A 15,212-nucleotide genomic window follows, 5' to 3' on the forward strand; every position below is an offset into this window, starting at 1 on the left:
TATTTCTCACTGATGAGGTATACAATAGTGATTAGATAAATAAACACTGATATAATTCCTAGACTGGACCGAGGAAATAGTATGATACGGCAAACATGGATTGGGAAGCAAGAACTTTACTGTATCATGTATTATCTTTAAATATAGATGAGCAACTTTTTAATTTTTATTTACAATACCTCCATTAGAAATGTAGCCTCAAAAAGTGTTTAATATAAGTCAAAACCAATAAACCTTGTAACACTTTTGTAGATTTTATTTGTACAATGTACATTTTGGATTTGAAGAATCCATCATCAGGTACTTGTAGGTCAAGGTAAATGGAGTAAATAAATAATTGAAATCAAATTGACACATGTTTTTAATTACCTTGATGGCTAAATTTTTGTATTTAATTTTATATGTGATCAATTTATATTGTTTAAAAGTCTATCAAACAATAAATTTTTTGTTAGAAGATCTTTGTCATTTAATAATACATTAGGATTAATTTTGTTACTTTTGTAAATTTCAAAATGTTCTAAAGTTACTAACTTTTAAGTAACTTTTTTTGCATGTGTGTAAAATTTCAAGATAGTTTTCGATGTTTATATACATATGTGTGGCCGGTGTTATTTAAATGATCAGCATATTTTGAATTTGATGATGTCTTCAATGATTTTATATGTTCATTAAATCTAATTTTGAAGTATCGGCCGGTTTGCCCAATGTAGTGGTTTTGATAATCATTGCATTTTAATTTGTATACTCCACTATTGTTAAATTTTGAATTTATTTTGTTGATTTACTTTTGTGTTTGATTATAAGGCCTTTAACTGTTATTTTATTTCATAAGATGGTTTAAGTGTTACTGAAATCGTGGAAGATATTCAATCTAATACACAGAATGTTACATAGAAATTACGGGCAATGCAACGGGTTTGTACTAGTAATATTATAAATGCTAAAGTGTCTTTGTTTGTTTATTTTACTTTCACAATCCCTCCAGGCTATACCACACTGGTCTCTCTAAAAGTAGTGAATAATCCCATATTTGTGTCTAAAGTTGGTAAATATAAATTGAAAGAGCCTGTTGAATATAATTAACTGTTCCGTGTAAACATTGTTTCATGACAGCACAACCATATTTTTACTTAATATAACCACTATTTTAAATTTGTTAGCATTTGTAGTGTGAAATCGTAGAGTAAGCTCAATAGTAAAACACTTCTTATTTCAACCTTTTCTGCAACCGCTGTTGAGGATGGGGTAAGAAAATATCCAGTTAAGAAAATTAAAAGTTTTAGTAGAAACATACTTTTAACTGTACATGTTAGTAAATATTAATTATGAAGTGCTTGTTCAGTACTGTACTGCAGATATAAAAGACAAAGTTACTATCTAATTTTTACTATAAATTTAAAGATTGTTGTAAAACCCATTGTAATTGTCTTTAGACAGAATTATGCTTCTGAAACCTGAGTATGTATACAAATTTTTTTGATCGGGAAACAAGGCAATATCAGCTATGGAACAAAAAATACTAAAACCAGAGTAAATTAGAATTGCCCTAAATATACTCGTACACTTTTCAGATTACAGATTTTCTTAATTGCGGCAATAAAAAACTCAACATTGGCAAAAAATTCACTCAAACCAGCATACAACAACAACGCCTACAAAATTGCATGCAAAGGCGCGGGTAACTGCTAGTCTGCCATAATTAAGACAAAAAATAAGGGTGGTACACTGTTTTAACGTTGTTCATGTGGGGTAAAACTCAAGTCATTTCTTTAGCCGCCTCTTTTTTAATGTGCTCATTTGAAAGTGGTAAAACAGGTGGTTAATTAAACTAAAACATAAGAAAAAACTCCTTAGTGAGGAACAAGTTAATTTAGAGAATATTTTTGGTGACCAGGAAGTATACAGGGTGTTTTATAACGGACAACAATTCAGAGATTGGTCCAGGGCATCAAAAAGAAAATAACTCAATATAAAATACTTTGAGTTATTTAGTTACTTTGAATTATGAAGCGTCCGTAATTGCTTTTTCTGTTGCCATTACAAAAAACTGTGATGGAAAACAGTTCTGTTTTATATATATATATATATATATATAATTTTATACTTTTTTATATATTAATTTTATACTTTTTTATATATTAATTATAATTAAATATATATATATATATATATATATATATATATAATAAAAACACATATGAGTAGATAGAAAGAAAAGAACATCTTTGAATAAATGTTTCATTGAGTTATTTTTTCAATCTGATGCCCTGGACCAATTTAAGAAATATTCGTCACCCATTATGAAACACCCTGTAGAATTTTGAGTATTACAATAAGTTTTGACTCATTTCATAATTTTACAGAACATTACAAAATGTTATTAGCAATACTACAAGGCTATATAAAATGTGGACATTAAGTAAGACACCATAACAGTATAGCAGGACTTTACAACTCTATACTACTCATAAAGCTTCATGAGTTACTTCAGTCAGTAACACAATCCTTACTCCCCCCCACTCCCCCTTTATCTTTGGCTCATGTGTGCCATACATCACCAGCAATATACCAATTCATTCTTTAGTTAAAATTAATACTGAATAACTACAATTTTTACATGACATGAATGAATATTAGCAAGGTGAAATGTTAAAGTTGATTACTTCAACTATAGGTATATAATGACAGTGTACTATAACAACCTATGGCATAGTCCGAGGCCCTCAGCAGCTGCTGTACCCTCGTCCAGGAGAGAGGCATTTGCCACTTCAAGCCCTGTAAGGTCTGTGACCAGAGTCTGGTAGTTGAGTAACCCCTCAAGGCGACCTTGAGATACCTCTGGCTGGTAGGGAGTGTATTGTGTGGTCCTGGAGAAAAGACAAACATTACAAATGGTTATGTTGAGGAACACAACAGGTATATTTTTGGAATTGTTAAATAGAGTGTCATTCCATTCCTCCCTTTTGTGTTCTAATATAAATTTTTCCACTAATAGACTTATGACTTTGGGTTGTGTTAACTTAGACCTGCAATAGGAATTTCTACTTCTGAAATTGAAACACCTCAAAATACACTCCTCGTTGGTTATAACTTTAAAATGTTCAATACAATATTTTGTTATGTTCCAATATTTACAGAGATAATTGATATTAAGTATTATAACTAACAAACTAACACATTATATATTAAGTATTATAACTAACAAACAAACACATTAGAGTTTGATAATATAGCAATAGTATTACAAACTGTTTAGTGTTAATTATGTTATTATTTAACGGTTTTTGCAGTCCATTTAAAAATTATATTCTATGACAAAAACAGCCCTTTGTCAAACAATATGAGAAGGTTTTACACATTTGCTACCAATGGTCACAGGAGCACTATGTGGTGTGTGTGGCAACATTAGACACCAACGTGTGTCTCTCTGTAGTCAAAGTGCTAATTGGTTGTAAGGTGTATATTTCAATAAATTTTACAAAGTTATTTGAAGTAATGTATAAAAGAGCACTCAGAATACTGAAAAACTTTGAAAATATATTAAGATCTTGCAATAGTAACAATTATAATTGAAAAATTATATGATTAGTTATTAATATTTTGGTATAACACAAAATGAGATTTACTTCAACTTGTATTTCAGGAATTGTTTCAAATTCTAATGAGTAGTTTTTTAATAACATAATTTTTGAAATATTACCATCCTGGGTTCTCAAAGATGTTTCTCATGATGGCATGAGGGACACAGCAGTTGTGATAACCCATGCCAATGTAGCTGCGCCAGATCTGGTTCTTCTCTGCTATTCCTCTGATTTTCTTCATCAGCTCATATTCAGCTGGAAATGCATCCTATTATATTGTTATAACATATACCACAGCCTCTTTCTTCCTCACAACTAATGAGCAAATTAAAATGATAAATAAAAAAAAATATTAAATATAATGTTACATGATTTTGATAGATTACAAAAAGATTACCTTTTTAATAATTTTCAGACTAAAAAAATACATTTTTGAAAACTTATTTACTGACATCAAATTAAAGGTCTTGATTAAATTAAACCCATCTTACAAATAAAAAAATAATAAATTTCATTAAAATAGTTATAATTCAATTCTTTAAAAAATTTGAATACACCTTTATCAACATTCGTTTTAATGTAATCCTTCATTACATGAAACATAAAATGAAAGTATTATTGAGACAAAACAACAATAAGGACAAAACAATACCTTACAATTATATACCTATCATACCATCATATCTAAAAGTATAGCCATTTATTGCTTGTGTGAAAGATGAATAACATCTTGAGAATAAACCAGACGTTATTTTAGTGAGATAATTGCATTCTGATTTCTTAATCTTATTGCAATTTGTTCCATTCTTCTAACAATAAAATAACAGTTATTTGTGATAGTGGAAGTTTGTTCTATTGGGACTGTTAATCTTCCTCATCAAAATCTCAAGTTTAAAGTTTGTCATTGACGATGGAAAGTTTGAAAGGATAACAGGCTTTCAGACATTTGCGATCGTTATATGTTACAAAAGATATAATAATCCTGTTTCCTTTCAAAATATTGTTTCTGGTTCCAATAAAATGGTTGTGATATTTGAATATTTGTCCACAAGTAATGTAGTTAAGCTCAGTAGTTAAAGAATAAGGATTGCTGAGTTTTTGGGATTCTTTTTAAATCTGTCAACAAGAATAACAAATTTTATATTATGAATTTCCTAATCAAGTAACAGTGATCAATAAATATGTAAATTTTTTATTAATTAGACACAGTTTTAAAGAATAATTATACTTTATCATTACTATATGTACTTATTGACTGAGTGTTTAGTGAAACTTTTCTGATTAGTTGCTGATAAACAAGATTTAATTGTGTACATAATTAGTGTCCAACGAGTTAGTCTAGAGATCTGAAATTTGATGTGAAACACTGCTATCTCTACATCCGTCCGTTAGGAACCTTGATATCTATCTGCCAAAAATTACTCTGGTTATATCGATCTTATGTGTAACAATGTTGGCAACAAGATAGACACAGAATAAATGAATTAGTAAACAGACTGTTATGAAGATAATTCTTATGACATTTTTCAGCAACTTATCAACACGCGTAATAAAGTTACTATGTAGAATTGTTTATGTTATATAAAGCTTATCTGTTGTCAATTTTGTAATAAGCTAAGATGTAAAAGGGCTTTTTTACTGTAATGTGTTAACTGGGATAACTGATGAAAAATGAATCTCATATACAGTAGTTCAAAAGTGCCAAGTAACTCACTTTCTTGACAACAAAAATTAAGTAGAAATATTTTATTCAATTAAAAACTTTGTGAAGACCTTTGAGTTGACAAAGCCCAAAACTGGTTAACAATGTATTAATATGCTATTTACTACTTTACATAGTAAACACACACACACACACACACACACACACACACACACACACACGCACGCACGCACACACAAGTGTTTACACATTATGAGGACAATGCCCTTAAAAAAGAAGTCACCTGAAAATCAATAGATGTTTGTTACTGGTTTAAAAACACAAGTGAACTTGGTTTGTTTCTTGAGATGAACAAGAAAGTGTTACAATAAATTTATTGATTTTGAAATCTAGGTTTATGTCCTTAAAACAATCATATGTTTATAATTAGCCACCACGATGTTTAGATGGCTAAGCATTTACTGTATTTTTTTCCACCAGTTGATGGTGAAAGCAGATTTGTGTCTTCGTACGTAATAAATAAAATAATAATCTCGTCTCTGTATAAATAATATATTTTGAATATATTAACTTGGAGGATTGAAATTTGGTTTGTAACTCGGCCTCTACCACTCTATATCAAAATTGAAAATGGAAAACATCGATCTCAGTGGCGTAGCGAAGGGGGGGGTCCAGGGGGTCCGGACCCCCCCCGAAATTTTAAGACATATTAAAAAATAAAGCATGGAGCAGGAGAAGAAAAAAGGACAGTTATCGTTACTCTTGTCTACAAACATTAAATTGATTGATTTCACTGATTGAAGTGACCGTTGTTAAAAATATAATTGTCCTTTCGTTTAAATCATAAAGTATCAAACGATACTTTTGGGCTCGGTCTTTCGAATAGTGTAGTGTAATCACGGTATTTCTATAGGGCGCGGTCACGTGACGTCGCAAAGTAACCTGAACCGTAACACGGCGAACAGTTTAAATTAGCGACCACTTCGTTCAAAACTCGTCGTGGGGACGTAAAATGACTACATAAAATTAAGTTAAGACGTTGATTTTAGGTGTCATTAAACTGTAAACGTGTATATATAAATTATCGAAAAAATCACTTTCGGTCGGAAAATACACTTGAAAAACTCTACTGATTAGAACTTCAACTAATTTGGACTTCAGTTATAGAGGTAAACGTGGTGTTTTCGAGTGAGTTTAGGACGACGATTTTTGTTATTATTAAACTGTACACTGTACCTATATAATTATCGTGACAAAAATCACTTCCGGTCGGTAAATACCGAAGAAAAGCTCTCTACAGATTCAAGTTTTAACGATTTTAGATTTCACTGGTTGAGTGGTTGAGGTAAAAGTGGTACTTAGAATTATGTTAATACCTAAAAATCAATGTCTAACAGGTAGTCGAGTACAGTTTAATGATAACAAAAACTCGTCGTCCTAACTCAATCAAAAATACCACGTTTACCTCAATAAACTGAAGTCCGAAGTAGTTGAAGTTTCTAATCATTAGAGATTTTCAGGTGTATTTTATTTCCGACCGAAAGTGATTTTCTTTTCGATAATTATATACTCGTCTACATCTATCAGTGAAATCCAAAGTAGCCGAACTTCTAATCAGTATTATTAGAGTTTTTCCGGTGCATTTTCCGACCGTTAGTTTGATCTGTACCCGAGCAACGCTCGAAATTTGCCCTCCTTTTCTAAAGGGTTTCGGCCGGTCAGTAGCCCAATGTCCCCGAAGGGGTGTTTCATTTTCTCCACAGAATATAGTTGTGTCAATTATACGCTTGAGTGAAGCTCTGTTTTGTTCTTTTTCTTTCTTATCCAGTGAATCCACTTCACTTTGGTGCCTTCTAACTCGGTGGACTAATTTGGACTTCAATAAAAACGTGGGGTTTTCGATTGAGTTAGGCGACGATTTTTGTTATCACTAAACTGTAAACACCATACCTATATAATTATCGAGAAAAAAATCACTTCCGGTCGGTAAATACCGAAAAAAAGCTCTCTACAGATTCAAGTTTTGCCGATTTTGGATTTCATTGGTTGAGTGGTTGAGGTAAAAGTGGTACTTAGGATTATGTTAGGACGGTGATTTTAGGTATGAATTCAACGCCGACTAATACATATATAATTATCGAGAAAAAAAAACAATTAAATCACTTAAAAAAAAAAAACAAATACAACCACTCAACCAGTGAAATCCAAAAATCGTCAAAACGAATCGGTAGAGAGCTTTTTTTTTCTATTTTACCGACTGGAAGTGATTTTTTTCTCGATAATTATATAGGTTGTCGAGTACAGTTTTAATGATAACAAAAAGTCGTTGTCCTAACTTAATAAAAAAAAATACCACATTTACCACAATAACCGAAGTCCGAAGTAGTTGAAGTTCTTCAGGTGTATTTTATTTCCGACCGAAAGTGATTTTTCAGATAATTATATACTCGTCTACAGTGTAATGATACAAAAAAATCGTCATTATAACTCATTCATAAATACCCCAATCAGTGAAATCCAAAGTGGCCCGAACTTCTAATCAGTAGAGTTTTTCCGGTGCATTTTCCGACCGTTAGTTTGATCTGTACCCGAGCAACGCTCGAAAATCGCTCTATTTCTAAAGGGTTTTTCGGCCGTCATCAGTGGCCCAATGTCCCCGAAGGAGTATTTCATTTTCTCCACAGAATATAGTTGAGTCAATTATACGCTTGAGTGAAGCTCTGTTTTGATCTTTTTATTTCTTATCCAGTGAATCCAACATCACTTTGGTGCCTTCTACTCGGCCAGAATCGAACTTCGTAAAGTTTCTGTAGCTATACAAGAAAATTGGTGGTACTAGAGTTGCTGTGAGAGTTTAATTTGCCTATTACTTCTTTCCACTTTCTATAAGGCGTAGTTACTAAAGCTCCATATTTTTGGTATTTACCTTTTACCAGTGAATCCATTGGCAAATAACACACACAAAACGTCCCCCGGATCCCCGGTTTCGGACCCCCCCCGAACGAAATTTCTGGCTACGCTAATGATCGATCTATTGGGAGTCGTTCTCCAGGCTAAGGTGTTGTCCACTGTGGGGTGAACATGAAGTCTCCCACACTGATTGGAAGTATGTGAGTGTTTACCTTACATATTGTAGTCATTATTATCATGTCAGAAGAGGACAAAGTAGAAAAAACACTAGTCAGAAAATTCAATGTATTTTAAATGATCTTAATGAAATATTGATTATTTGTACTCATTTAATCTTCATATTTAACTATTTCAGTGCTAATTTGATAACATTTGATTCTTACCAGTAGATAACCTTAAGATAACTTGTTTGCTGGGGGTCTGATAAGTCCATGACCTTAAATCACATGTGGTAAAAAACATGTTGATTTAACACATTTCTAATTTTAATGTCATTGTTAATATAATAACATGAATTTAAAATGTTGTACAGTACTTGTTAATTAACGATAATATAGTAGGGATAGCATTTTAATTTTTTCTCGATTTATACTCCAGTATTTGTCAATTAAGATCATCTGAAAATAAAAATGCAGGTATACAAAGGGAAAAGATAGTTCTTTCGCTTGATTTATATCTGATGTAATACGCAGTGGTTATGAAAAAATAACCTTTCATGAATGATTAAAAAGAAGCATACACAATAATAAGGACAAGATAAAAAGTTTGTTGATATAGTAATAAATCAGTTCAATATTCATTATACAATTCTAGGTAGATTTAAGATTTTCCTTTTTATTTTTATGTTATAATTCATTATTTTTGGTTTATGGTTACCCATTTTACAATGGGTTGTCCTCAAAATTCCCACTTCATACACTTATGAATTCATCAATGAACAACAACTCCAACTCAAATGAATCTATTCATTCTTCTTTTCATTTGCATCAATGGAAGAAGATATTTAGCAAATACTTTAAAGACTTTCGGTATGTTTCCAATTAAATTTGATAAAATTATTATGATAGTAGCTAGTTATGTATAACGTATGATGAGACATGGCTTTCAGTTTGAAAGTACAATGATGTGTAGCAGAATATTTGAATGTTTATTACTTAGCCAAAAAAAGTAAAACAAATGTGTTGATATTACCTTGTTTTTTTCTAGAAAATATTTTGTTTTTACGTTTAACAAATCTAGGGAACAGTAAAATGTATTTATGTAAACTGCTACTGATTGATGAGTGAATATAGCCTAGTTTGTCCAGAGCCTCAAGGGCCCCAGAGGATAAGACAAACTTCACGTCCCGACGCGCACACACCGTCACAAGTCCAGCTCAGCCTACCTGCCATCACTTTTGTTTTGATGACGCAGATACTAGAAGTTAGTCTTGAAAACCATTAATTTATATATTTTTTATTATAATTCAATATTCTTGTAATCTTTTTAATTCAGAATTTCATGGAAACAGAGTCCTAACACGAAATGCCTATGACATTCTTGACGTATCTTAGAAAAAAACGTATCATTGACCCCTTTATTTCTAAGATAGTTAAGAATGTCTTAGTCATTTTGTGTTTAGACTTTATTTACATAAAATAAAATGAAGATTTCAAAAATATGAACCTAACTATTAAAAAAAAAACAGTTTTCCAGACTAAGGCCTACAATGTAGTCGGGTAGGCCAGGCTGTGCACATTCTGGTGCAAGCATTACCTTGTAATCCTCTGGGGCTCTTGAGGCAGCGGACAAACTATAGTGCTGTAGGAAATTGCAAAATATGTACTCCACAAAAAATATCAAAGATTATCAATATAAATAAACAGTTAATGCTAGCCAATTCACAAGTTTTAGTGTATATTTATACCATACACTTTAATACGAGGCCATGAGATATATTAAAACATACAAATCAAAAGTTGAATTGGAGGGCTTTGGTTAATGATATGATTTGATTAATTAAAGTGTAATAATAGTGTAGTACGTATATGTTAGTATATTTTTATTCTGTATTTGCTATGTTCTTTTTACAAATCAATTTGTTGTTATATTTTTATCTAAGGCATGAATATATATATATATATATATATATATATATATATATATATATATATATATATATAATTCAGTGAACTTTGGGTTCTAATTAATTTTGATTGTACTAATAAAACATATAATTCCTCCTGTTTTGTGGAGGAAATGAATATTTTTTTTATACTCTCAATCATAGAAAACTCAAAATTGTCCAAAAATAATTTTATGGTAACATTTTGTTGTACAAGAATGTTGTGTGAGAAAATTAAGATTAATCTCTGAGGGCTATCCAGAAAATAATAGTTGTTTATAAATGGTGAGGCAGTGGGTGGGGTTACATCTTAGTGTCCAAACACTCTGGCTTTCAGTATACAATCAAGCTGTAGTCTTGTGTGGTCTGTATCTCTTTTACTTTTCTCACTGTGATTAATTCAAATGTGTGCTGCAATTGAAAATCCTGCCACTTGTGAAGTGTGTTCAGTGATAAAGTTTTTGTTGGGAAACCAATTGATTTATTAATTTACAACTATATCTTTATGCAATAAATGTATGGAAATGAAATAATGACTGAAAACAGAGTGAGGCAGTGGTGTATCAACTTTAAAAATGGCCGCACCAATGTTCATGACGATAGTTGTAGCGATTGGCCTAGCCTAGTGACTGAAAATCTGATGTTGAAAATCAATGACAAAGTTTGTGAAAATTTCCGTTTCATCACAATGACTGAACTCTCGGAACATTTCCCACAAATTTTTAACAAAATGTATTTCATGAAACTGTTAAAGGGAAGCTTGGATACCACATATTTTGTGCCAGGTGGGTTCCAAAAATACTTACAGAAGATCACAGAAAACAAAGGCTTGCTGCATCGTTAACTTTCATTGATGAATACGACGAACATCGTAACAAACTTCTCACAATCGTATCATTACTGGTGATAAAACATGGGTAAAGCATGTCAATTGTGAAACAATAATGCAGTCTATGGAATGGGGGCACAAACATTCTCCAAAAAAACTAAGAAAATGTCTCCAAACTCAGCGAGAAAGATTATGACAACTGTTGGAGTGCTAAGGGTTTGATACTGGTTGATTTCCTTGAGTGAGGATCAATAATCAACACAGAGAGGTACTGTGAAACATTGCAGAAGCTAAGGCGAACAATATAAAATAAGTGTAGGAGAAAATTGAGCTAAAAAATTTTGTTTCTCCACGACAATAAACGTACCAATACAGTAAATCGTACACAACAAGTCTTGGATGATTTTGATTGGTAAGTATTTGATCATCTGCCTAAGAGCCCAGATATGGCACCAAGCGACTACCACCTCTTTCCAACGATCAAGACCTGACTTGCAACGCAGCACTTCAATAGTGTCACTGAACCTTACGCTGGTGTTAATCAGTCGTTAATACCATAGGTGACAAGCTGGAATTGGAAAAATTGTGTCACATTATGGTAAATGTCTCAATTTGAACGGGGACTAAGTTAAAAATAGCATAAGATTGTAGCTTTTAAATGTATATAATAAAATGTTCCTATTTCAGTTGGTTAATTTATTATTTCAAAACGTCTTTTACTTTTTGGATAGCCTTTGTAAGTAGTGAATTACACATTATGAAGTAATTTGAAAATAAATTTAAATAATTAAAGAAGAAAAACTATGGAATTTGTAGCCGACTTCTAAATTTTCAGTGAAACATGACTTTAACTTAGGCAAAATATCCTGCAAACAATGTACAAAACCAACAATTAGTTAAACATGTCATTTTTAACTGTTGTCTGCTAATTTCAAAATACAACTTACTATTCCAGAGGAAGATTCCAGTTTTCTAGCTCATAATTTTATGAAAATTTGTTATGAACATCTTTTACTCCCTGTAAACAATATAATTTGGTATAGCTAATGACTACAAAATATTTAAGAAAAAAAACCATAAATTAAATATTATAGTACAATATATTATTACTATGCAATGATTCGACTAATTAAATGTTTACAGTTTTAAACTGTTGGTGAATTTATATTAGCAGATAAAGAATAAGTGATAAAGAGTTGAAGACTCACAAATTGGAGGCCCAATGTCCAGAGGCTCTGATATCCTGATACTGGCTGGAACTGCCTTATCACTCAGTTCTTTCAATGACTGAACAAGAATAACAACTCATTATTTATAAATAAGATTTCCAGTTAACTCTCTATATAAAACAGTATAGAGTAATATGAAACACAAAATGGTTTAATAATATTACTGAAATATCTTTTGTTTCTCAATCTCTTTTCAATTTAAAATCTATAAAAACAAATCTAAGCATCTTATTTCTTAGTGTAAATGTTATACAAATAAAAACAAAAATTTTACTATAACAGCACATTTTAAAGACATGAAATATGAGAATATGATGTATACAAGAATAGGAATTATGAGAACACAAAATATGATATATAAATCTTACCACATTTGAAAGAGTAGTAAATTTATCCTACCTAAACAAATACAATGAAAAAAATATTAAAAAACGAGATGAAAGTTTTGAATCTTATAAACAAAACTATAGTGTGATGAAAAGTTTGCTAAAAATATTATTGATATTTAAACTTACCTTAAATCCTAGGACATCGAGCATAACGGTCTGATCATGGTCACGAGGTCCGATGTGGCGAGAGACGAACTCGTCCACAGGAAACAATTTCTCCAGTTCTTTGTTATTAGCTTGAGAGCTGCACAGCCTGGCTCCATTTGTATGGAGTCGTAACAGATCATGTCGACAGTGTACAAGAGTCAGTCTATACATGTCTCAGCAGCTACACACACTGAGAGACTGACCACACATTCTGACCCTTTCCTGTTATCTACATGACCCCTAGCTGCTGTTGTCATTAGCCAAACAATTACACTAGTTCAGTTTTTTATTTACCTCTTTTTAGGGTTAATAATCTCAGTAAACGCAAATTCATGAAATGCTCTATTGAACCATACTTTTGACTTCCAGTGACACTAGGTAATGTAGAGAATTTCTTAGTTAATAAGTACTATACAATATCACAATTATTATTGGTTAATACTGAAACATGTTTTTAGAACAGGAAATTTTTGTAAATAAAATTGTAATGCTTAATTTTTTACTTGTTAACACAATTTTATTTTACTTTTTGTAATCAATAAATTTACATTGAATTTAATAGACCAGTAAGTGTTGTTTAAACATGTACCAGCACCTTCTGTTTATTAGATAGTTCCACTGATAAGGAAATGAAGATTATATTTATATTGTTAGCACTAACAATCATATGCTTTATTTTGTAGCCCATTAACTATGTAATGGGATATTTAATACATTTCATAAAGAATAATTTAAGGCTAAAAGTTGGAAAACAATTAGTCAAAGAAATAAATAGTCGTGTGTACAAACAAAATTATAGACCAAATCTGCTTTTATAAGCTGTGGTACTTTTTTAAAATTAATTGCATTTTGTATTTTTTTTATCATAAATAACATATTAGCCAGACTTTGTAAATAAAATATAGATTTGTACAGTCTCGCAGTTTACCCAGTTATGACATTATCTGAATCTTCCTATTCATACTCTGTTTATATAAGACTGAATTGTATGATAAGTTTCTTTAAACAATACCTTATATTCAAAATAAATTAATATTATAAAGGGCATTTTTGTTACTCATGCAATATTTGAAAGAAATAAAACACTAGATAAAACACTGTGTTTATTGCAATAAGAGTTTTTTTATGACAATCAAATTACGTCAGATGAAGCTTCAAGTCATTGAATTAACCATTTATATTAATTGTAATGCCATAAACCATATAAATAAGGATTAATATGCATTGATGTTGTGTTATTTATTGAATTTAATCCACAGTGATCAATATTAACTTTAAAATCTTGTTTAGATAAATACTCAAAGAAATAAATTGTTAAATATCACTTAACAATTTATTCAGGTAGTGTTATTTCTTACAATGTATCATTTCTCTTTCTACATTTTCATCAACTGTCTAAACTTGATATATAAGTCATTGATGATTTATTGTCCTCTAAGGTTTAACAGATAATCTTATATTCTCAAAATTTTAGTAGGTATAGCTACAGTATTAATTACAATTCTTTCATTTTTACAGTTATGGTACTTCAATAGATAATTATATAGGAAAATACAAAATTAGTGTTGTGTGTTGGCTTTTCCCCAATCTTCACTTTATTTATACATAGGACTCAATTAAAGTTAAACAAAGTAGCCATATATTTAGTGGTTTAACTTCAATGTTTTTAAATTTGTATATTTACGGAAATTTATTCTCGTCAAAATAACTCTTTACTATTATTATTGAAGAGCAAAGATTTTTAATCCATTATTTTTCTGAATGTTAAGTTAATTGTTGGGCCATTATCAAAAGGATATTAAAATATAACAGCTGGCTTTTGAAGTTCAAATAATGCGTTGACTGCACCAGATGCCTTACAGCACAGAGGTTAGTACTATGTTCGGTATCACTCATATCAGTACAGACCAGCAGTAAAGGTTTTAATTACATGTATTATAACTAGACATGTAATGTACAGTAGTTCAACAACTTGGTTGCAGCAGATACCTTACGGCACAGAGGTTAGTACTATGTTCGGTATCACTCAGTACAGACCAGCAGTAAAGGTTTTAATTACATGTATTATAACTAGACATGTAATGTACAGTAGTTCAACAACTTGGTTGCAGCAGATGCCTTACAGAACAGGCACCAATACAGAGAACCAATTTGCATTATATAAGCACTTTGGCTAATAATAATTGTAATAAACTATAATATGTTGCATTATACAGGGTGATTGAAAAGTAAGTTGCACCCTATCTTAACTTTTTTATCATTTTAGATATGTAAAATCTGTTTGTGTAAATCTTACTAGCTACCAAGGATTACACTAATAATAATAGGTTTCAAATTTTTGACCCTCAGGGAACAGG

At 30.9% G+C, this 15,212-nt stretch overlaps 1 protein-coding gene across 1 annotated transcript in view; it reads right to left on the reverse strand.

Moving 5' to 3' along the window:
- LOC124363900 (glycine dehydrogenase (decarboxylating), mitochondrial) overlaps positions 1–13,092 on the reverse strand; it is a 33,073-nt gene extending 19,981 nt beyond the window's left edge. Inside the window, exons 1-4 of the mRNA XM_046819175.1 lie at positions 12,835–13,092; positions 12,299–12,377; positions 3,704–3,839; positions 2,706–2,870 (exon numbers count right to left, since the gene is read on the reverse strand). Of these exons, the coding sequence (XP_046675131.1) occupies positions 2,706–2,870; positions 3,704–3,839; positions 12,299–12,377; positions 12,835–13,026 (572 nt within the window). The 5' untranslated portion in view covers positions 13,027–13,092. The remainder of the gene's footprint in view (positions 1–2,705; positions 2,871–3,703; positions 3,840–12,298; positions 12,378–12,834) is intronic.
- Positions 13,093–15,212: the final 2,120 nt, after the last annotated feature.

Source organism: Homalodisca vitripennis, chromosome 1 (genome assembly GCF_021130785.1).
Source record: "Homalodisca vitripennis isolate AUS2020 chromosome 1, UT_GWSS_2.1, whole genome shotgun sequence".
NCBI lineage: Eukaryota > Metazoa > Arthropoda > Insecta > Hemiptera > Cicadellidae > Homalodisca > Homalodisca vitripennis.